This window comes from Scyliorhinus torazame, chromosome 27, assembly GCF_047496885.1.
Source record: "Scyliorhinus torazame isolate Kashiwa2021f chromosome 27, sScyTor2.1, whole genome shotgun sequence".
Lineage (NCBI taxonomy): Eukaryota > Metazoa > Chordata > Chondrichthyes > Carcharhiniformes > Scyliorhinidae > Scyliorhinus > Scyliorhinus torazame.
In genome coordinates, this window is record NC_092733.1 from 19730582 (window position 1) to 19753119 (window position 22538).

The 22538-nt window shown below is 44.5% G+C and overlaps 1 protein-coding gene across 2 annotated transcripts in view; it reads left to right on the forward strand.

Moving 5' to 3' along the window:
* stxbp2 (syntaxin binding protein 2) overlaps window positions 1-22538 on the forward strand; it is a 72491-nt gene that overhangs the window by 38142 nt on the left and 11811 nt on the right. For both annotated transcript variants that reach the window (XM_072491069.1, XM_072491070.1), the window contains exons 7-11: window positions 551-699; window positions 2208-2292; window positions 16172-16302; window positions 17332-17439; window positions 20680-20737. In XM_072491069.1, the coding sequence (XP_072347170.1) occupies window positions 551-699; window positions 2208-2292; window positions 16172-16302; window positions 17332-17439; window positions 20680-20737 (531 nt within the window). The remainder of the gene's footprint in view (window positions 1-550; window positions 700-2207; window positions 2293-16171; window positions 16303-17331; window positions 17440-20679; window positions 20738-22538) is intronic.

Here is a 22538-nt window from a genome sequence, read left to right on the forward strand (position 1 = left end):
CTGTCATGCCTTTACAGTTCTTCTGTTGCAAAGCTTAAAAATGGTCAGAATTGTGCTAATTAACTTTAAAAGGAGTTAGAAAATTTCCTAACCCACGTTCAATAGTCTATAAAATAAACCGTGTTCTTAAGACCAAAAGGCTCTCCCTGCTGTTTCGGGACTAATTGTTTACAGATTCCTGGCAGCTCCACAAACATTGCTGCCTTCTAGGGCAACCTGCTTATTAAAGTTGTTTGACATGGAGCGACGAGAAAGAATTTCATAGTGGCTGATGGAGGGGTTACAGGGATAGGGCAGGGGAGAGGGCCTAGAGGAGGGTGCCCTTTCGGAGGGTTGGTGCAGACTCGATGGGCCGGATGCATATATTATTTGCTTTAAATTTTAATTTAATAAAACCTTTAATTTGTGTTCTGTCAAAAGTGCATCTTCATTGTTTCAGATTTTTTTGAGCAAAATAATTATTTCACATTGTACTTGCCTGTGATATAGTCTTTGTGCCCAATGCTGGCATCCAGTGACACTGTGTGTATGTGTGTGCGATCTCCACAAGGTGTTCTCCCTGGATTCGGCAGAATCATTCCATCACTTCTTCAGCACTCTCACTGAAAATGGCAATAGTACCATGCTGGAGGACCTGGCTGAACAGATAGCAACGCTATGTGAAACACTGAAGGAGTATCCAGCTGTGAGATATAGAAAGTAAGTCTGTTCATAATTCACATTGAGATCTATGTACGGGTTTTTCCTTATTGACGTACCCACGTGACGGGCCGAGGGCGATGAAAATCTGGACTCTTCTCTCCACTCTTTCTCTTCCCCCCCCCCCCCCCCCCCCCCCCAAAAAAAACCTGGGGTTTGCATTGAACCAGGGTATAGATGGAATTGAGATGCTCATTGGCCATGCTGTAATTTAATGGTGAAACTAATGAAGGAATGCCTTCTGATTGGCTTCTCACTGTCCTACCTCTCTGAATTGCAACTCCTCTGAAGTTCTACTGATCGATACCGACAAAAAGCATTGGAGTGGTTGAGCTGAGGGTGATTAAAAGCTATGAATGAGGGGCTCAGCAGTTGATGTGTGGAGCCAGAGGAGGTGGTTTCTCTAATGTAGAAGAAGTGGTTAGAAGTTGTTTCCTTCCTCTTTCAGCTGAAGTTGGAGAAACCTGGTCCAATTCAGGCCAATAAAGCATCTGAAGTTATACGACTCGTATCCTATCCCACATTGTTCTCGCACCATTCTTGTTGGCCTATATTGGTTTCTGGTCTTCCAATGGCAAACTCTTCTTATCTTAAAATCCTTTGATAGCCTTGTCTCTTCCAGCCTCCAACATTGCAACTCTCATCCCCTTATGCAATTGCGCCACTCTGAAATTCCCTCCGTCTCTCCACTGCGCTTATCCTTTGTAAAGTGTTTTTTAAACCCTTGGTCCCCCGATCTAATCTCTTTGGCTCTGTGCTTTTTCTTCATGTTCTGCGAAATGCTTTTTCCAGGCATTAGCTGTTACGTAAACGCAAAAGTGGTAGTTGCACTCTCTCTCCTCTCGAGCTTCGGAATCTCAACAAAGCACGCACCATGAAGTATAAATACAGCAGATTCTCTTCAGAATACTCTACCTTTTCAATTGCAGACTGTAATTTGAAGGGCTTGTCAGTGCAGTGGATTATGTAATTCCCTTTTATAGGAGCCTTCAGCAGACTAATGTTGGGACACTCTCCTCCAAGGCCTGTTGGGAATGGAGTTTGGGTGGTTGTTCGCTGCCTTCTAGTGGCTGCAAGCGCACAGCACACAAGCTCTCCGTATGAATCGGCAATATATCGTGCGCAGGGAGTTGTCCAGGGAGCTTGCACTAATGCAGTAAATGGGGGAAAGAGATGTGCACTAAAGCTTGGAAACGGGAGAGAAAACTCTACACTGTTTGACCCGAGTATTCGCTGACACTACACGTTAAAACAATTTCTCGGGAATGATTTCCTTACGGAATGCACCAGAAATTGAAACAGTTACCTCACAAATTAAAGTTTTGAGAATTTAATATTGACGTTTAACACTTTTTGTTTGTGTGCTAAAAGTACTCTTGATCTTAGGTTAACTACGAAGGGTTTGCGCCTGATGTTAAACCCCTCCCCCCACAAACACAGCCACTTAGTCCTAAAATGAGACAATGCATATAATTTGAGGTGTTAATTTTACAATGTTGTGTTTCTAGGGGCCCAGAACTCAATTCAACATTGGCAAATCTAATTCATGACAAGCTGAATGCATACAAGGCTGATAATCCCAGTATGGGGGAGGTGAGTAATATCATCACTGACTTATTTTACTCTGTCATTTATCCACTTGGTCACTTTTTAACTTCAGTCATTCTGCTGAAATCATTTGTGAAATTAACAACACTGTGGGTTGGGGGGGGGGGGGGGGGAGAGAATTCCTGGCTGACCAACAACATTATCACGTTTAAAGGAATACTTGAAAATCGGTCTTCAAGGCAAGACCTGGTACTTGAATAGCCCTTGCACTAATATCTGTGGGATGCTACCATTTTTTTGGGACATGGTTAGCTTTTAAAGTTGGTGATAAGTTAAATCCTCTTGGGATCCGGGTATAATTTTCTTTCTAAAGTACTACTTAAAACTGCTTTAAAAGCTCTGTGTACCGAAGCATGAGTTTGTGGTTGGGAGATGCCTCATTGCTGCTGTTTTAAGTAGTGGGACTGATGGTAGAGGAAAAGGGGAAGAGTCACGAGGGGTATTAATTTGTTTTTAAAAAAATATATTTATTCACATTTTTCAACAGATTCTCAACAAACCCTCTCCCCGCCCCCCCAACAGAAAGAAAGAGACAAGAACACAATCAAAAATTATACATTGGATTTCCCTCATATACAATAACCCCCCATATGACATTTAAAAACACCAATAGGGGAACCCCCCCCGGCCCTGGGCTGCTGCTGCTGACCTCCTCCTAACGCTCCGCGAGATAGTCTAGGAACGGTTGCCTGAGGAACCCCTGCACAGACCCTCACAAGGCAAACTTTATCCTCTCCAGCTTGATGAACCCTGCCATGTCATTGATCCAAGCTTCCACACTAGGGGGCTTTGCATCTTTCCATAATAGCAAAATCCTCCGCCGGGCTACCAGGGACACAAACGAGGTGTATTAATAACTTTAACGGAGAGACCCACTGTATTTTCACACTGTAGAAGGTGAGCTAGCAGTATAAAGCCATTGACTCAGAACGTGAAAGAAATTGCAATTTCTTGGCTACGAACCGGCGGAGGTCGGAGTACTTTCGGCTGTACCGGGGGATGAGGCAGGGGTGTCCCTTATCCCCCTTGCTGTTTGCACTGGCAATTGAGCCGCTGGCCATGGCACTGAGGGAGTCCAGGAAATGGAGGGGATTGGTTCGGGGGGGGGGGGATAGGAACACCGGATGTCGTTGTATGCCGATGACCTGTTGTTGTATGTTGCGGATCCAGTGGTGGGGATGGCGGAGGTCATGCGGATCCTTCGGGAGTTTGGGGACTTTTCGGGGTATAAACTCAATGTAGGGAAGAGTGAGCTCTCTTTGTGGTGCATTCAGGGGACCAGGGAAGGGGGATAGACGAGCTACCACTGAAGAGGGCGGGAAGGAGCTTTTGGTACGTGGGGATCCAAGCGGCTAGGAGTTGGGGGGCCCTGCATAAGCTTAATTTGACACGGTTGGTGGAGCAGATGGAGAAGGATTTTAAAAGATGGGATATACTGCCACTCTCACTAGTGGGTAGGGTGCAGTCGATCAAAATGACGGTCCTTCCGAGGTTTCTCTTTGTGTTCCAGTGCCTTCCCATTTTGGGAACACAAAGGCCTTTTTCAAACGGGTAAGCAGGAGTATCATGGGATTTGTGTGGGCAAATAAGACCCCGAGGGTGAAGAGGGTGTTTCTGGAGCGTAGCAGGGACAGGGTGGGGCTGGCGTTGCCGAATCTATGTGGCTATTATTGGGCAGCCGATGTGGCGATGATCCGTAAGTGGGTAATGGAGGAAGAGGGGGTGGCGTGGAGTGGAAGAGGCTAGAGGTGGCGTCCTGTGTGGGCACGAGCCTGAGGGCGCTGGTGACGGCACCGCTGCCGCTCTCGTCGACAAGGTACACCACGAGTCTGGTGGTGGCGGCGACGCTGAGGATCTGGGGGTAGTGGGGGCGAAATAGGGGCGAGGTGGGAGCCTCGGTTTGGTCCCCGATTCGGGAGAATCATCGGTTTGTCCCAGGAAGGATGGATGGGGGGTTTCGGAGCTGGCATCGGGCAGGGATCAGAAGAATGGGAGACCTGTTTATCGATGGGGCGTTTGCGAGCCTAGGGGCGCTGGAGGAGTAGTTTGGGCTACCCCCGGTACTTTCAGGTACATGAAAGTGAGGGCGTTTATGAGGCTGCAGGTGAGGGAATTCCCGCTGCTTCCGGCACATGGGATTCAGGACAGGGTGATTTTGGGTGTCTGGGTTGGAGAAGGTAAGGTTTCGGCGATTTACCAGGAGCTGCAGGAAGCGGAGGAGGCCTCGGTATAGAACATAGAAAATACAGCACAGAACAGGCCCTTCGGCCCACGATGTTGTGCCGAACCTTTGTCCTAGATTAATCATAGATTATCATTGAATTTACAGTGCAGAAGGAGGCCATTCGGCCCTTTGAGTCTGCACCGGCTCTTGGAAAGAGCACCCTACCCAAACTCAACACCTCCACCCAACACCAAGGGCAATTTGGACATTTAAGGGCAATTTATCATTGGCCAATTCACCTAACCCGCACACCTTTGGACTGTGGGAGGAAACCGGAGCACCCGGAGGAAACCCACGCAGACACGGGGAGGACGTGCAGACTCCGCACAGACAATGACCCAAGCCGGAATCGAACCTGGGACCATGGAGCTGTGAAGCAATTGTGCTATCCACAATGCTACCGTGCTGCCTTTAAGAACAAATAAATCTACACTATATCATTTTACCGTAATCCATGTACCTATCCAATAGCTGCTTGAAGGTCCCTAATGTTTCCGACTCAACTACTTCCACAGGCAGTGCATTCCATGCCCCCACTACTCTCTGGGTAAAGAACCTACCTCTGATATCCCTCCTATATCTTCCACCTTTCACCTTAAATTTATGTCCCCTTGTAATGGTTTCTTCCACCCGGGGAAAAAGTCTCTGATTGTCTACTCTATCTATTCCCCTGATCATCTTATAAACCTCTATCAAGTCGCCCCTCATCCTTCTCCGCTCTAATGAGAAAAGGCCTAGCACCCTCAACCTTTCCTCGTAAAACCTACTCTCCATTCCAGGCAACATCCTGGTAAATCTTCTTTGCACCTTTTCCAGAGCTTCCACATCCTTCCTAAAATGAGGCGACCAGAACTGTACACAGTACTCCAAATGTGGCCTTACCAAAGTTTTGTACAGCTGCATCATCACCTCACGGCTCTTAAATTCAATCCCTCTGTTAATGAACGCGAGCACACCATAGGCCTTCTTCACAGCTCTATCCACTTGAGTGGCAACTTTCAAAGATGTATGAACATAGACCCCAAGATCTCTCTGCTCCTCCACATTGCCAAGAACTCTACCGTTAACCCTGTATTCCGCATTCATATTTGTCCTTCCAAAATGGACAACCTCACACTTTTCAGGGTTAAACTCCATCTGCCACTTCTCAGCCCAGCTCTGCATCCTATCTATGTCTCTTTGCAGCCGACAACAGCCCTCCTTACTATCCACAATTCCACCAATCTTCGTATCGTCTGTAAATTTACTGACCCACCCTTCAACTCCCTCATCCAAGTCATTAATGAAAATCACAAACAGCAGAGGACCCAGAACTGATCCCTGCGGTACGCCACTGGTAATTGGGATCCAGGCTGAATATTTGCCATCCACCACCACTCTCTGACTTCTATCGGTTAGCCAGTTCGTTATCCAACTGGCCAAATTTCCCACTATCCCATGCCTCCTTACTTTCTGCATAAGCCTACCATGGGGAACTTTATCAAATGCCTTACTAAAATCCATGTACACTACATCCACTGCTTTACCTTCATCCACATGCTTGGTCACCTCCTCAAAGAATTCAATAAGACTTGTAAGGCAAGACCTACCCCTCACAAATCTGTGCTGACTATCCCTAATCAAGCAGTGTCTTTCCAGATGCTCAGAAATCCTATCCTTCAGTACCCTTTCCATTACTTTGCCTACCACCGAAGTAAGACTAACTGGCCTGTAATTCCCAGGGTTATCCCTAGTTTCTTTTTTGAACAGGGGCACGACATTCGCCACTCTCCAATCACCTGGTACCACCCCTGTTGACAGTGAGGACGAAAAGATAATTGCCAACAGCTCTGCAATTTCATCTCTTGCTTCCCATAGAATCCTTGGATATATCCCGTCAGGCCCGGGGGACTTGTCTATCCTCAAGTTTTTCAAAATGCCCAACACATCTTCCTTCCTAACAAGTATTTCCTCGAGCTTACCAATCTGTTTCACACTGTCCTCTCCAACAATATCGCCCCTCTCATTTGTAAATACAGAAGAAAAGTACTCGTTCAAGACCTCTCCTATCTCTTCAGACTCAATACACAATTTCCCGCTACTGTCCTTGATCGGACCTACCCTCGCTCTAGTCATTCTCATATTTCTCACATATGTGTAAAAGGCCTTGGGGTTTTCCTTGATCCTACCCGCCAAAGATTGTTCATGCCCTCTCTTAGCTCTCCTAATCCCTTTCTTCAGTTCCCTCCTGGCTATCTTGTATCCCTCCAATGCCCTGTCTGAACCTTGTTTCCTCAGCCTTACGTAAGTCACCTTTTTCCTCTTAACAAGACATTCAACCTCTCTTGTCAACCATGGTTCCCTCACTCGACCATCTCTTCCCTGCCTGACAGGGACATACATATCAAGGACACGTAGCACCTGTTCCTTGAACAAGTTCCACATTTCACTTGTGTCCTTCCCTGCCAGCTTATGTTCCCAACTTATGCACTTCAATTCTTGTCTGACAACATCGTATTTACCCTTCCCCCAATTGTAAACCTTGCTCTGTTGCACGTACCTATCCCTCTCCATTACTAAAGTGAAAGTCACAGTATTGTGGTCACCATCTCCAAAATGCTCCCCCACTAACAAATCTATCACTTGCCCTGGTTCATTACCTAGTACTAAATCCAATATTGCCCCTCCTCTGGTCGGACAATCTACATACTGTGTTAGAAAAGCTTCCTGGACACACTGCACAAACACCACCCCATCCAAACTATTTGATCTAAAGAGTTTCCACTCAATATTTGGGAAGTTAAAGTCGCCCATGACTACTACCCTATGACTTCTGCACCTTTCCAAAATCTGTTTCCCAATCTGTTCCTCCACATCTCTGTTACTATTGGGGGGCCTATAGAAAACTCCTAACAAGGTGACTGCTCCTTTCCTATTTCTGACTTCAACCCATACTACCTCAATAGGGTGATACTCCTCGAACTGCCTTTCTGCAGCTGTTATACTATCTCTAATTAATAATGCCACCCCCCCACCTCTTTTACCACCCTCCCGAATCTTATTGAAACATCTATAACCAGGGACCTCCAACAACCATTTCTGCCCCTCTTCTATCCAAGTTTCCGTGATGGCCACCACATCGTAGTCCCAAGTACCGATCCATGCCTTAAGTTCACCCACCTTATTCCTGATGCTTCTTGCGTTGAAGTATACACACTTCAACCCATCTCCGTGCCTGCAAATACTCTCCTTTGTCAGTGTTCCCTTCCCCACTGCCTCATTACATGCTTTGGCGTCCTGAATATCGGCTACCTTAGTTGCTGGACTACAAATCCGGTTCCCATTCCCCTGCCAAATTAGTTTAAACCCTCCCGAAGAGTACTAGAAAACCTCCCTCCCAGGATATTGGTGCTCCTCTGGTTCAGATGCAACCCGTCCTGCTTGTACAGGTCCCACCTTCCCCAGAATGCGCTCCAATTATCCAAATACCTGAAGCCCTCCCTCCTACACCATTCCTGCAGCCACGTGTTCAACTGCACTCTCTCCCTATTCCTAGCCTCGCTATCACGTGGCACCGGCAACAAACCAGAGATGACAACTCTGTCTGTCCTGGCTTTCAACTTCCAGCCTAACTCCCTAAACTTGTTTATTACCTCCACACCCCTTTTCCTACCTATGTCGTTGGTACCAATGTGCACCACAACTTCTGGCTGCTCACCCTCCCCCTTAAGGATCCTGAAGACACAATCCGAGACATCCCTGGCCCTGGCACCCGGGAGGCAGAAGTTAAAGGGCAAGTGGGAGGAGGAGCTTGGGGAGGAGATAGATGAGGGCCTGTGGGCTGGTGCCCTGAGTAGGGTTAAGTCTTCCTCCTCTTGCGCCAGGCTCAGCCTAATACAGTTTAAAGTTATTCACAGCGCATATGACGGGGGCGAGGTTGAATAGGGTCTTTGGGGTGGAGGACAGATGTGGGAGGTGCTCGGGGAGCCCAGCAAATCACGTCCATATGTTCTGGTCGTGCCCGGCACTGGATGGGTGCTGGAGCGGTTTTGAGGGAACTATGTCCAAGGTGGTGAACGCCCGGGTTAAGCCGAGCTGGGGATTAGCACTATTTGGGGTATCGGACGAGCCGGGAGTGCAGGAGGCGAAAGAGGCCGGTATTCTGGCCTTTGCGTCCCTGGTAGCCCGGTGGAGGATTTTGTTACTGTGGAAAGATGCAAAGCCCCCTAGTGTGGAAGCTTGGATCAATTACATGGCAGGGTTCATCAAGCTGGAGAGGATAAAGTTTGCCTTGCGAGGGTACTATCTCGCAGAGCGTCAGGCGGTGGTCAGCAGCAGCAGCAGCCCAGGGGCGGAGGGGAGGGAGGAGGGGTTTCTTTTAGGGTGGCGTTTGGGTTAAAGTGGGGGGTTTCCCTATTTGTGTTTTCTACTGTTACATGGGGGGTTATTGTATTTGGGGAAATCTAATGTATAGTTTCTGCTTGTTGTGTTTTTGTTTCTTTTTCTTGTTTGGGGGGGGGGGGGTGGTTTGTTGAAAATTTGTTGAAAAATTTTCAACAAAAAAAAAAGAAATTGCAATTTCTGCTTTTGGCTGTGATTCTAAATTCCGTACTCTTGTCACCGATGCAGATTCAGCGGTTGCTCTGAGCCAAGAGGTTTTCCATCAGATACAGCTGTAGTTTGCAATTCTTTTCTAAACCAAATTTTAAAATGATTAAATAGATCCGTGCAAAGCTGTCGTACTAAATTGTACACCTTTGACCCTATGCCAGGTTACGCTGGCTTTACTGACTTGCATTTGCCACAAATGATCATTGCCGTGTCCACTGTCCATGAGATGTAACCTACAACCACTTTCTGATAGTTGCAATTAAACACTTCCCAGAAATCGAATACCTATATCAGGAGGGCAAGGCAGAATAAAAATAATTAAATATCTTATACCTCAAAGTATACATTCCCTCCTCCGCTTACCCTGTGCTCCTCAAAATGTCTAGTTTTGGGAACCCCTTGGGGGCCCCCGATCTTCCCTTCTGCTGCCCTCCAAACCCAGGAAGTGGAAAAGCAGCCAAGGCTCTTGCTAATAATAACTTGCTTTCCAGCAATACATGTTCAAAACGGATGGATATCACCGTGCTAACAGGATTGAATTCTGGGATTCTTATGTGATGCCCTCTGAGGTTGAGTAGTCTGCCAATACTCCAGTATCTTGGTTGCCAGGTGAAGAATGGCCACTTAGCAGAGGTCTGTCAACCTGCAAACCGTTACCCAACAAGAGTCGGCACTCTCCAGTGGATTGGAGGAATTGGTTTTGTTCTTTAAGACAGAGATAGATAGGTTCTTGATTAATAAGGGGATCAGGGGGAGAAGGCAGGAGAATGGGGATGAGAAAATATCAACCATGATTGAATGGCGGAGCAGACCTGATGGGCCGAGTAGCCTAATTCTGCTCCTATGTCTTTATGGTCTTGTGGTCTTTCCCCCTTCCTTAAGATTTGGGTCTTCCTGAAAATTTACTTGACTGAGGGCAGCACGGTAGCATGGTGGTTAGCACAATTGCTTCACAGCTCCAGGGTCCCAGGTTCGATTCCCGGCTTGGGTCACTGTCTGTGCAGAGTCTGCACGTTCTCCCCGTGTGAGCGTGGGTTTCCTCCGGGTGCTCCGGTTTCCTCCCACAGTCCAAAGATGTACAGGTTAGGTGGATTGGCTATGTTAAATTGCCCTTAGTGTCTAAAATTGCCCTTAGTGTTGGGTGGGGTTACTGGGCTATGGGGATAGGGTGGATGTGTGGGCTTGGGTAGGGTGCTCTTTCAAAGAGCCGGTGCAGACTCGATGGGCCGAATGGCCTCCTTTTGCACTGTAAATTCTATGATTCTGATTTTGTTCCTTTATCCATTCTTGGCTGTTGCTGCGAAATCCTAACATGATGAATAATTGGCCTTTTTGATAGTGAACCAACATGACTTAACTCCCAACTTTGAGAATGTTAGTCTTTTTTTTTTAACATCGATGGGTGTAAATTGAACACTTTGTTACAACTTTGTTACACCTGGAAAATAATCTTTTCTTGAAAGAAAGAAAACCAGGGTAGTGACCGGATTGTTGTAATTACTGGTCTGTCTCAGTTACCCAGAATGGCCCAGACCGAGCAATTAATCAATGCTGGAGCACATGAACAGCGAAACATTGCAATCATGCTCTGGACTACCCGCGAGCAATACCTCAGGAAATCAGCTGGTAGTTTTTTAAAAAGTAGACTTGAATTTTACACACAAGGTGATGTACAAGTGTGTGTGCAAGTGAAAGGCTCTGGAAAGACTATGAAGTGAACATGATGAGGCCTGCTCTCTATCGGTCTGTGTTGCCGTGTTTCTTTCTCCTTTTAAACTGTTTTTTCTTTTTCTTTTTTTCCTTCTGTTCCTTCTTCCTTGTCCATTTCCAGTTTCCTGTTCTTTTCTTCCAGAATATGAACAATCACTACATTTCAGCCAAGGGTAAATAGCCATGCATTTATTTCTGTGGATGTTACCGTGCGAGTTTTTTTTTTTTTTTTGTCCAGCAAGATTCAGGAGCCGTTCTTGGTAATAGCTTTATACATGTTTGTTAAATGAAAGTGGTATCAACTTGCACATTTTGCAAAGCATCCCCTCTGTAACTGACAGCTGTGCACTTCAACCATTTTGGACTTTCAAGTTGGGCATTCTGTGACGAATGTGCAAAAAGGACTATCGGCTGAATAGAAGAAAAGGCATTTACTTAAAACGTGATGTGCTAGGGCAGCACGGTGGCACAGTGGGTTAGCCCTGCTGCCTCACGGCGCCGAGGTCCCAGGTTCGATCCCGGCTCTGGGTCACTGTCCGTGTGGAGTTTGCACATCCTCCCCGTGTTTGCGTGGGTTTCGCCCCCACAACCTAAAGATGTGCAGGGTAGGTGGATTGGCCATGCTAAATTTCCCCTTAATTGGAAAAAAATGAATTGGGTACTCTAAATTTATTTTTTTTTAAACAAAAAAAAAACGATGTGCTGCTAATGTCGTGGAGGCTTAGACATAATTTATCTTTTTTAACTCCCTGAGTCAGAGTAGACATTTAAGACTTTGAGGGAGAAAACAGGAAGGGTGCGAAAGGTGATGTTTCTACAAGGTCATATTGACTCCAATAATAAAATGTTCAACATTAATTAAAAAGTATTTGCATTTGTATAGTATCTATCATATCCTTAGGCTGTGTCCCAAAGAGCTTCACGATCAATTAATTCATTTTGAAGTAGAGTCGGAACTATTTTGCTCAGTCCAAAAGCCAAAATGGGATGAATGACCAGTTAGTCAGTATTAATGATTGGTTAAGAATAAATGTTGGCCAGGACATGAGGAGAGCTTTTTGCTCTTCATCAAATAGTGACATTAGATACATTGCCTCCACTTGAATAGGCAAAAAAGGCCTCAGTTCAACATCTCATCTGAAAGCTGGTACCTCTAACAAGGCAGCACTGTCTCTCGGCAATGCACGTTGAGCTGCCACCCTAGATTATTTGCTCAAGTCTTTGTTTGAAGCTTCGACCCCTGCGGCAACTGGAGACTTATGTGACAACAGTTAAATGAGATGTAAAGACATTAAAATCATGTAGTGTTCAGAGTTCAAAAAATAACGTTGAACTCTACCGAAACTGCTCCCTGAATCAGAACGCATAATCGAGCAACTCTGTCCAAAACCAACCGAGTACTGGTTGTAATTTATTCTATACCCCAGGCACAGAAGAAAGTATCTCATAAATGGCCATGTATTGGCTGTTGCTCGAATGTTTATGTATTTAGCTCAATGTTATGTAACAGGAAGAGTTAGTGAGGATGTAGCTAGCTAATTAATTGGATTCATAACTTTATAGCTGCCATGGTTGTTAATCACCGATCCGCATGTTGTGTTTGATTGAATATAGTGTTGAGAAAGAGTTGAATTTGCTTTCCAGATGCATTGGCCAGCATCTCTCGTAGCAGATGGTAGTGTTACAACATTAAGTAGTTTTATTTCTGTTGTCCCAAAATTTTCCTAACTTTATGGTGATGATCATATAACAACCTTGCTGCATCCAGAAATGATGATACACCTGTTAATGATGAGGATTTCAGCAGGCTTCTGGTGATAAATACTGAAAACAGTATTTCGGGGCAATCGCCTGGGCGCCATTGTCTGCTGACTATGGGTGGCTACGTACGTGCAATCATTCACTCAGCCGCTTGGCTTTATCACTGGCCTAAGCCCTTCAGCACTCTGCTGCTCCCGCACATCCAGAAAGAATAACTTGTAAGTTTGCATGTTTGTGTCAGTGTTTTCTGAACTGGGCCTCACCCAGGAACCAGTTCCGCAGAGTATGTAGTCAGTGTGTTGCCTTCTCTTTTTGGAGAAACTGGCGTTCCCTGCTGTGGCCCAGTTGGGAAGTAGTTGCGTACACTGTTCCCCTCCTGTTAAAGCCCAAGCCCTGTCCACCTACATCAGAGCCTTTTGTTCATTTCCTAAAGAATCAAAACATTTTTTTAAAAAAATGTTTCATCGGTAATGTATGACGAAATATATTGTGGTTCACTCACCCTGGTGTTATTTCTTTTAATTTTTTTTTGGTCCTTTGCATTGATTCTTAGTACTGACCATCTAACTCCTCAGAGGCGATTGTGGTGTTTGGTGACATTACAGAATCATGGGGTGGCTGGAACTCTTGTGTTTTTGAAGCTAGGTGACTCCCCACTGCCTAACAAGCTAGTGTGCCATGATATTACAGTGAGAGGTTGTAAGGGAGCAAATGCAGTGTCAGTCAGTTGGAGATGGGGTGGGAGTTGAGGCAGGGCGCACAGACAATGGTGTTCAGTATTATACAGCAAACCAAAGTCTACTTGTTCAGCAGTCTGTGTACGGTGAGATATGATTTAACTGGGGGTGGGCGTTTCCCAATCAACTCCAGTCTAACGGCAACAGCAGTGTCACTATACACAGCAAAACAGGTGAAATTGTTCCCCCATGGTCCCCTGGCCAATATTTATCCCTCAGCCAACATTCTCTTCTCTTCTCTCTCTCTCTCTCTCTCTCTCTCTCTCTCTCTCTCTCTCTCTCTCTCTCTCTCTCTCTCTCTCTACCCCGCCCCCCCCCCCCCCCCCCCCCAAATAAAAACAAAGCGGGTTTTCTAGTAATCAGTTACTTTTTGAAATAGCCAGGTAGCATTTACTGTTTGAAGCACTCCTAATGGTGCCATGTAAAGTAAATGTTCAGAATGCATCTTCAGTGAGGAAATCCACATTGAGTGGTTCGCACTGCTGCCTCACAGTGCCGGGGACCCGGGTTTAATTGCAGCCTCCGGTGACTGTGAAGTTTGCACTTTCTCCCCGTATTTCTGTGGGTTTCCTCCGGGTGTTCTGGTTTCCTCCCACAATCCAAAGATATGTAGATTAGGTAGAATGGCCATGCTAATTTGCCCCTTGGTGTCCAAAAAAAAAGTTTAGGTAGAGTTATGGGGATAGAGTGGGGAGTGGGTGCTCTCTCAGAGGGTCAGTGCAGACTCGATGGGCCAAATGGCCTCCTTCTGCACTTTAGGAAGTCTATGATTTTATGGGGCGGACAGTAAAATAGGAAGTGTGGGGAGTGTATTCCTATATTAGTTAATTTCCATGTGCATATTGTTAATGCAGTCATACCTTTTTTTAAAAACCTTCATCAAAAAAACTCCCAGATTTACTAATCTATTTAAACGTGAACATTTTAAAACATTCACATAGCTCCACCTGGTGTTCGAATAGCAGGTGGAGAAAAGGAAGGAAAATTGTTGTTTGCATTTGGGTTCTACTGAAAGTTTCTAAATTTGACCAGCACAAAGTATTTTAGACCAATCTTGGTTCAGCGTGTAGGTTTACACCTGAGGAAAGGTGGGTTTGAGTTGCAGTGTGAAATGGAACAGGCAGTTCAGACTTGTAGAGATGTAAAGCCTTGACACGCTTGGTAGGTTGGGTATTTAATGTTGTTAACGTAGCAAGGCTGTATATCTAGAGGTAAATATTGACCTAATCTATGCCTGGGGGGAAAAACCTGTGTACCTACACAACTCTGGTTAATCGTATCGGTGTTATAAATTGCAGCTATTACACCTTTATAACTTTTCTACTTTATCTATTATCATCTGTAACTTATTTCCACTGCCCGCCTCTGCTAAATTTAGCATCCAGTTTACACACACTATCGTCTCCTTTCACAAATTTCTGGTATTTCCAAAGGTTGCATTCCTTGGATCTGGTGGTTTCCAATCTAGTAAAGACATTTATGGTAGAAATGTTCATTTTGGCACATTGTTTTACGTTTTATATTTTATTGCCAACCTACAACAGGGGAAAAAGTCACGCTTTGGTGCTTTCGAGAAGTGCGCACAATTCTTTGTTTTCCTCAGCTTCCATTTCAAATTAATACAAGTAAAAACTTTTGGATTTCAGTAAAGCAGATTCCTGCCTGCTGAGGCCACTAACCTATTCGAAGCACAGAAAACAAGAAACTGGAGTAGGTGTAGACCATACGGCCGATCGAACCTGCACCGGCATGCAAAGCGATCAGGGCTGATTTGGGGCTTGAACTCTCTCTCTTTTCTTTCCCCCCTCCACTCCCCTCTTATACCCGGCTCCTCATATCCCTGGATTCCCCCCAAAATGTGTCTGTCCGCCTTTAAAATATTCAACAACGGAGCATCCACAACCCTCTTGAGGTAAAGAATTCCAAAGGTTCCCAACCGTTCTGAGTGAAGTAATTTCTCACATCAATGCCAATTGATCAGCCCCTTGTCCCGAGACTGTGCCCAGGTTTAGGATTCACCAACCAAATCATTTAGCTTAAATGGAAGTAAAGGTGAGTAAATTAATTTGGTAGAGATTGAACGTTGCATCAATGATTTACTGTGGAACAGCACCCTCCACCTAGAAGTTTTGAGCATTGCAAAACAGTCACTTCTCCAACCTGCAAGGACAGTATTCTACCACAAATAGCCTTTTGCTGATGTAATGTTGACTCAAAAAATATACAACATGCATTTCATTTTTAAAATCAAAACCCATCTCAATCTGTAAGTGTACATCAATTTGAATTCCATTCAGCTCTCCGTGAATAAAAACTGGCTTTATTTTTCTCTGACTGCTTTTCCATTTCATATAATTAGCAATCCCTAGTGCAAAGCAATTCTTGTGTAATCTGTCTTGCTCGAAGTAGTCCTGCTTTCTGGGAATTGTTTCTCGAGTCCCACTTGCTCTCTCAATGCTGCCTGCAGGATTTCAATTGGGTGTGATGGTAACCCTCAGTGCCCACACTAAATGTCCAAAAGATCCTACACTTCAATTGTAAACTTCATCCAAATTTTACAATTTCTGAATTTCCCTGGCAGAGAAGTGGACTATTAGAGGTTACATATTTTGTGGTGATGGTTTGCTGCTGTTGTTATTGCTGAAACCAATAATTTTGAGCCTAATGCCATTTCTCTGTAAGCCGTAAGGACGCTCAGTAGGATTCATGGAATGCAATTGTGAACCCGTGTCATTGCCTAGAATGGGATTTTGTTTTGGATAGATGAATCAAGGTGGGCCAAAAGGCCTTCATGTTGGTGCTGATATTTCTTTTCCACTCAAACCTCCAATCTTTTGCCTAGGGTCCTGAAAAGTCGCGTTCACAGCTGCTGATAGTCGACCGGGGCTACGACGCTGTGTCACCAATTCTGCACGAGCTGACCCTCCAGGCGATGGCCTACGATTTGTTATCGATTGATCAGGATATTTATTCGTAAGTTTTTTTTTTTTTGTTTTTTTTTAAATCCCACCAAGAAAATAGTTCTATTGCAACTTTATCAAAAGCTTTCCATCACCCTGTTCTGTGATGCATTATACTAAAGGTCGCAAAAGATGTTTTTCTATTCAGCGTGTGTAGTAATCGCCAAGCCAGGAAATAGCTTTCGCAGTGGCTAATTGGCGCTCTCTGAGCCCTCCGCTGAATTTTGTCATCTTCAATGATGCGAGTCATTGATTGGGGTGCCGTGCAAGACCCCATTTTTGTGCTGATTTGCAACACAAAGGCCTTGGCCAGGGTGGAAACTGTTGGGGAGCGCCTAATGTTGGTTGTGGCAAATTGAAGCTGGGTGGGCAGGGTGTGGGATGTGATGAGGAGGTGGCTTTTAATGGCGGCGTGTTGGTTCCATTCCTGCTGCCACAGGGCCTCTGCTGTTACTCTTTGGCACGGTGGGCTTAGTCAAACAGGCTGGAGTGGTGGCAAACGAGCAGCAGGTGAATTGGGAAGATCCCTGTGTAGTGGCAGGCTTGCGTTGGTGTGAACCTTATCCAGGAGCTTGTAAAGGAATTCCATTCAAATTGAGGACAATGGTACGTACAGTGACGGCCAATTTGAATAGAGCATTTAAAATCTATAAAATATGGCGGCTGGCCAGGAATATTCTGCAGTTCCACTCTAGACCTAGGAGAGGTTTAGTTGCTAGTTGTGTGTTTCAGAGGGCATCATCAGTGCTGTTAATAATAGCTGTTTAGGGCTTCATTATAAACTAAAATTAGAAGATTCTTTTGGTTTTAGTTACTGATTTTAACATTTCAAGTAAACATTTCTTGGCTACTTGTTTCTGTGAGAGTAGTGTAGGTGTTGAAGCTGTATCTTGTTGGGTGATCTATGACAGTAGTGTAGGTGTTGAAGCTGTATCTTGTTGGGTGGGAGAAGAGAAAGCAGGGGATGTTAAAAGATGTCCACTATGATTTATTTGCAGTATTTTGGATACACATTTGGAGACCTTGTTGCATTGTTTTTCAGATATGAGACTGCAGGGGTTGCAGAGTCTCGGACAAAAGATACACTCCTTGATGAGGACGATGAGCTGTGGCACCAGCTGCGGCACATGCACATTGCTGACGTTTCCAAGTATGTTGTTGAGCAATTGAACATATTTACCTCCTGGCGTTAGACATGGCTCAGTGATGGCTCTCTCTCGCCTGCGTCAGCACGTTGTCAGTTCAAGCCGCACACTAGATACTTGAGCACAAAATCCCGGCTGGCATTCCCATGTAGTACTGAGGGAATGTTGCGCTGTCCGGGGTGCAATCTTTCAAATGAGATGTTAAACCCAGGGAGTTGTCTTATCTCTTGGGTGTCGATAATAAACCTCCTGCCGCTATTTTGAAGAAGGAACAGAGGAATTCTCCACAACCATAATAAACTTGGCAAGTCTGGCAGCATCTGTGGAGAGAGAAACATTAAAGTTTTGAGTCCGTATGACTCTTCAGAGCCCTAAAACAGATTATCCAGTCGTTATTGTGTTGCTGCTTGTAGGAACGTGCTGTGCAACTATGACTATACTTTTAAAAAGTACTTCATTTATTGTAATTGCTTTGCTCCTGAGGTCATGAAAGGTGCTACGTAAATGCAAGTTTAGAAAAAAGGTGTGTCAATCTTCTGCTCAGGATAACCTGTTTGCATGCACTATCATTGCCTAGTCCTGACAGTATCTGGCTTCTACCAAACAAATTAGATTGTCAGGGGAGGTTGTGGTATTGTCACTGGACTAGCAATCCAGAGTCCCAGAGAAATGACCTGGAGGTTCTGGGTGCAAATCCTGTCACGGCAGATGGTGAATTCCATAAAAATCTCACTTGTCATTATAAACCCATCTGGTTCACTAATGTCCTTTTTTAAGGAAGGAAATCTGCCTTCCTTACCTGGTGTTATGGGCCAGGGTTTAGAGAACCCCAAAGTGTATCATGGAGTTCACATGACCCACAACTTTTAATAGATTGTGGTATGGGGAGCACGCGGCCCACTCTACAGGCGTAGTACAGCAGAAATGGGAAAGTATTTTTTAAAGCAAAACAATGTTTATTCTATGAACTCGAGTTAACCTTTTTAAAACCTACAGTGAACATCTTCGCAACCATCAATTCAAATACAACCCCCAAAGATTACAACACTAAATAATGGTTACGCTGTCCTTTTAACATCCAGAAGACATACAAAAAACATAACCTTTAACAGAAGCACATCAGGTTAAAGTCACTACTCAGAACATTTATAATTCTGAATTCACCAAATGATCAAGAGATAGTCTTTTCATGGCAGAGAGGACAACCGTACACCTGCTTTGTCTGGCTTCAGCTCCAACATTGAAACGAAACAAAAACACAGACCCACCCTAGCTTTTCTCAAAGTGAAGCTAAAAAACAGAGCCAGAGCTCAGCTCCACCCACACTCTGACATCACTGCAGTAACATGAGCAGACAAACATTTCTTAAAAGTGACAATCTCGTGACACCCGGTCTGGCCCACACATGACTCCAGATTCACAACAATGTAGTTGACTCTCAAATGTCCCCTGAAAGGAGCTAGCAAGCCACTCTGTTCAAGCGCAATTAGGGATGGCCAATAAATGTGATTCCCACATCCCATGGATACATTTATAAAAATAGCAACTGCAACATTTAAGTAGTAATTATTCCTGTATAATTAGCATGCGTCAATAGTGTTTAAAAATGAATGCAGTAAAGAGGTTTTGTTTTTAAAGAAAACAGACCAAGACCTTTTTAGAACCACTGGGCGTCTCCAAACACCATTGAAATACTTTTGAAGTGTAGTCACTGCTGTAGTATAGTAATTCTGCACACATGGGCTCACTTGAGAGTAATTAATTGTAAGGATTTTCCACTGGACCCCCGCATTTTGAGTTGCTCACCCTGTCGGGATTGCAGTATTGCAATGGTATAATTGACAAAATCACAATGAATTCATTTTGCACATGAGCGCACTGAAAGGCAGATGTCTCCCTTGGGTCCGACGTGGCGTTCACTGATAAGCACTGACATTGTCATCTGACATGGAGGGATTGGGGGGGAGATGGGAGAGAAGTAGTTTAAGTTAGGAAGTGCAGAATGTTGTCATTGAATTCTTAATTCAGATTCTTGCGTCTAATTAAAATATCATTCCAGTTTGTATAGCTGAAAACATTTTTTTTCTTTGGATCAGCCATGCAAACATTCCTCCGTGGAGTCTTCAATTGCAGTCAAACCTCAGTTTATCCCCTATTTTAATCACCAAAGCATATTGCAGAACAACATTTGTTATTTGCATATCATCACCGTTCTTTGAATAAAGCTGCAGAATGACCTTTTCTCATTTGTCGAATGTATGAAAGATTAATTATTGAGGGGGCGCCATTACATAATAATTAATGTTAGCAATAATGTGTATTTATATAACACCCTTTTAATGTACAGAAACTTAGTAAGCCATTCCAGAGTTGGGATTATTTTTTGAAAAGCCAAAATGGGAGAATTAAATGGGAGAATTAGGCTGTAGGAAGGCTTTTGAAGGCAGGGATTGAAATAAGAGAGGCACACGGATTTGGAGAAGAGGGCTCGGAGAATGAGCTGTACCATTTGAGGTGAAAAACGGATGCCATACTTGGAAGGTTGAATAAAGTTGGGAGAATTGGAAGGTGCTCCAGTTCTGTCCTGTATATGTTGTGATAGCTACTTATTACAGACTTCTCAAACTGCATCCACAGGACACATCTAAAACATCGGAAATTTATATTATGTCCTGCTGTGCTGAGTAAATTAAAAATGTTACAGCTCAATGCAGCATAGAAATGGACATTGGCAAACGCTCTCTTCTGAGAGCGTTTGGGCAGCACGGTAGCATTGTGGATAGCACAATTGCTTCACAGCTCCAGGGTCTCGGGTTCGATTCCCGGATTGGGTCACTGTCTGTGCGGAGTCTGCACATTCTCCCCGTGTGTGCGTGGGTTTCCTCCGGGTCCTCCAGTTTCCTTCCACAGTCCAAAGATGTGCCGGTTAGGTGGATTGGCCATGCCAAATTGCCCTTAGTGTCCAAAATTGCCCTTGGTGTTGGGTGGGGTTACTGGGTTATGGTGGAGGTGTGCACCTTGGGTGGGGTGCTCTTTCCAAGAGCCGGTGCAGACTCGATGGGCCGAATGGCCTCCTTCTGCACTGTAAAATCTGAGTGCTTGATTTGTCGCCAGGCTTTGCAAAAGCTGGGCCATTAGTATAAATGTATCATTTAACCATATACTGTTGCCAATTGCTTATTTCCATGCAAGAGCCTGCACGCATATATCTTGTTTTTGTTTCCCCCCTCCCGCCTAACCTACAGAAAAGTAACAGAGTTATTAAAGACGTTCTGTGAAAGCAAAAGGATGACAACTGATAAGGTGAGCTGTTTTCTTGATTGTTCATGCCATTTCCCGTACGCCTGCACAATGCACACTTACTTTCTTTTGGATCCAATTTAAAAATTCCACTCTTTCACTTTTTTTCTTGTTGAGGCGACAGGTGGGCTGTACGGTAGAGCTTACAAAGCAGGGAACAGCACTTTGGAAAAAGCCACTTGCAGTGAAAATACTTGCATCCTTATATGATGTGCAGAAGAGAAAGCTATGCTGAAAGGTGGAACTGAGGCAAATGGAATAGGAGACTCGTTATACAGCACATACTATTTGGGCAGCTTGGTCCGTTTCTGTGCTACTTTGCATGGGTTGGAATTCCATTTTTTTTTGACTGACTGGATTAATTTTTTTGCATCTTTCTCTGCGTAGGTTATATGAAGAAATCTAATGATGTCAATTTCAACCTTGATTCTTTCATTTTCATTTCATTTACCTTCAAACGTTACTCAACATTTTTTTTGTAAAGCCAGGTTATTCGCACTGCAGTATTAAACTTGCTGACATGCAGTAGATATGTTACTGAATGTGGTGACATCCCGAAGCAATCAGCCACATCAAAAATGCCTCTGGGTTTCTAGTTTTCAGCAATTGGAGAGACATGATGCTATTTAATGTACTTGGAATATTGGAGGCAGCAATGCTGGCCAACAGGTGCTGATTCTCCAGTGTTCTAGCAGTATGTGCAGTGAAATTTGACCTGTGACATTCTACCCACTGTCAGTGACATTGTTGCCAGACCCACGTGCATTCTTCGCTTCCTGATTGGCATGGCAATGCTGCATTACAAGCTTCGGTACGTGAAGATTTCCCATTGAGTTGTAAAACTCCTCCTCCCTACTTAACATCATAGGCTAAGTATGGATGAGGAAGGCTGTGCGGCTGATCCATTTTCATTCATCCGAAAGATACTACATTTACCCATTCTGTTTTCCCCAACTCCGTTGCAGCATCTATTGGTTTCTTAAATTATTCAGGAATTTTACTGCCATTGCGCTATCCTCAAGTCCACAATCAATCACTCGTTGAGAAGATGTCCCAGTATCTAAATAAAATTGACCGTGTACTAATTTTATCCAGTGACCCCCTGACTCCTCCTCCTTGTTGTTCAAATATTCTGGAATGACCCCTTTCTCAATGAAAACCAAAACGTCTATCAACATTTCCTTGCAACTCAAACCTTTCATCTTTACTATTTTGAAATCCAGATCATTGCATTATCTTCTACTGCAGTGTTCAATAGGGTCTTGACGCCCGTCGACGTTGTGGCAGTTGCCGACATGATACAAAATCTATGCAAAGGGTAGGGTAAATCGTGTGCCACTGTCTCATTGAGAGGACAGGACTGAAGATGAGCGACCGTGCACTGCACTGTGGCTCCAGCTCCGTAAAATAATATCTTTAGTAGCAGCAACTAACCACTGCAATCGGTTGTGGTGTAGCAACTAAACTCTTTCAACATTCTGTACCCTAAAATATTTCAACGTTCTGTACCGTAAATGACTCTGATTTCACTTCCTTCGTTTGAGGACCTCTTTACCACGTGCCTTAATGAAGCTGGGCCACAGCTCTTTAATGTTATGGATTGTTTTTTCTGTGGGATTTTCTATTGGCTTTCAGTTACGGTCTATGTCAGGCAGAATCTGGCAGGTCCTCCGTTGAATGGGCAGTTGCAGGTACTTGGTAATGTCTATCTGATTAAAATCTGCCTCATCTGCTGAAGAGCATCAATTCGCCACAAGTGGTGGGTGTATTGGACAGCACTGTTCGACACTAACTCATTCTTTAC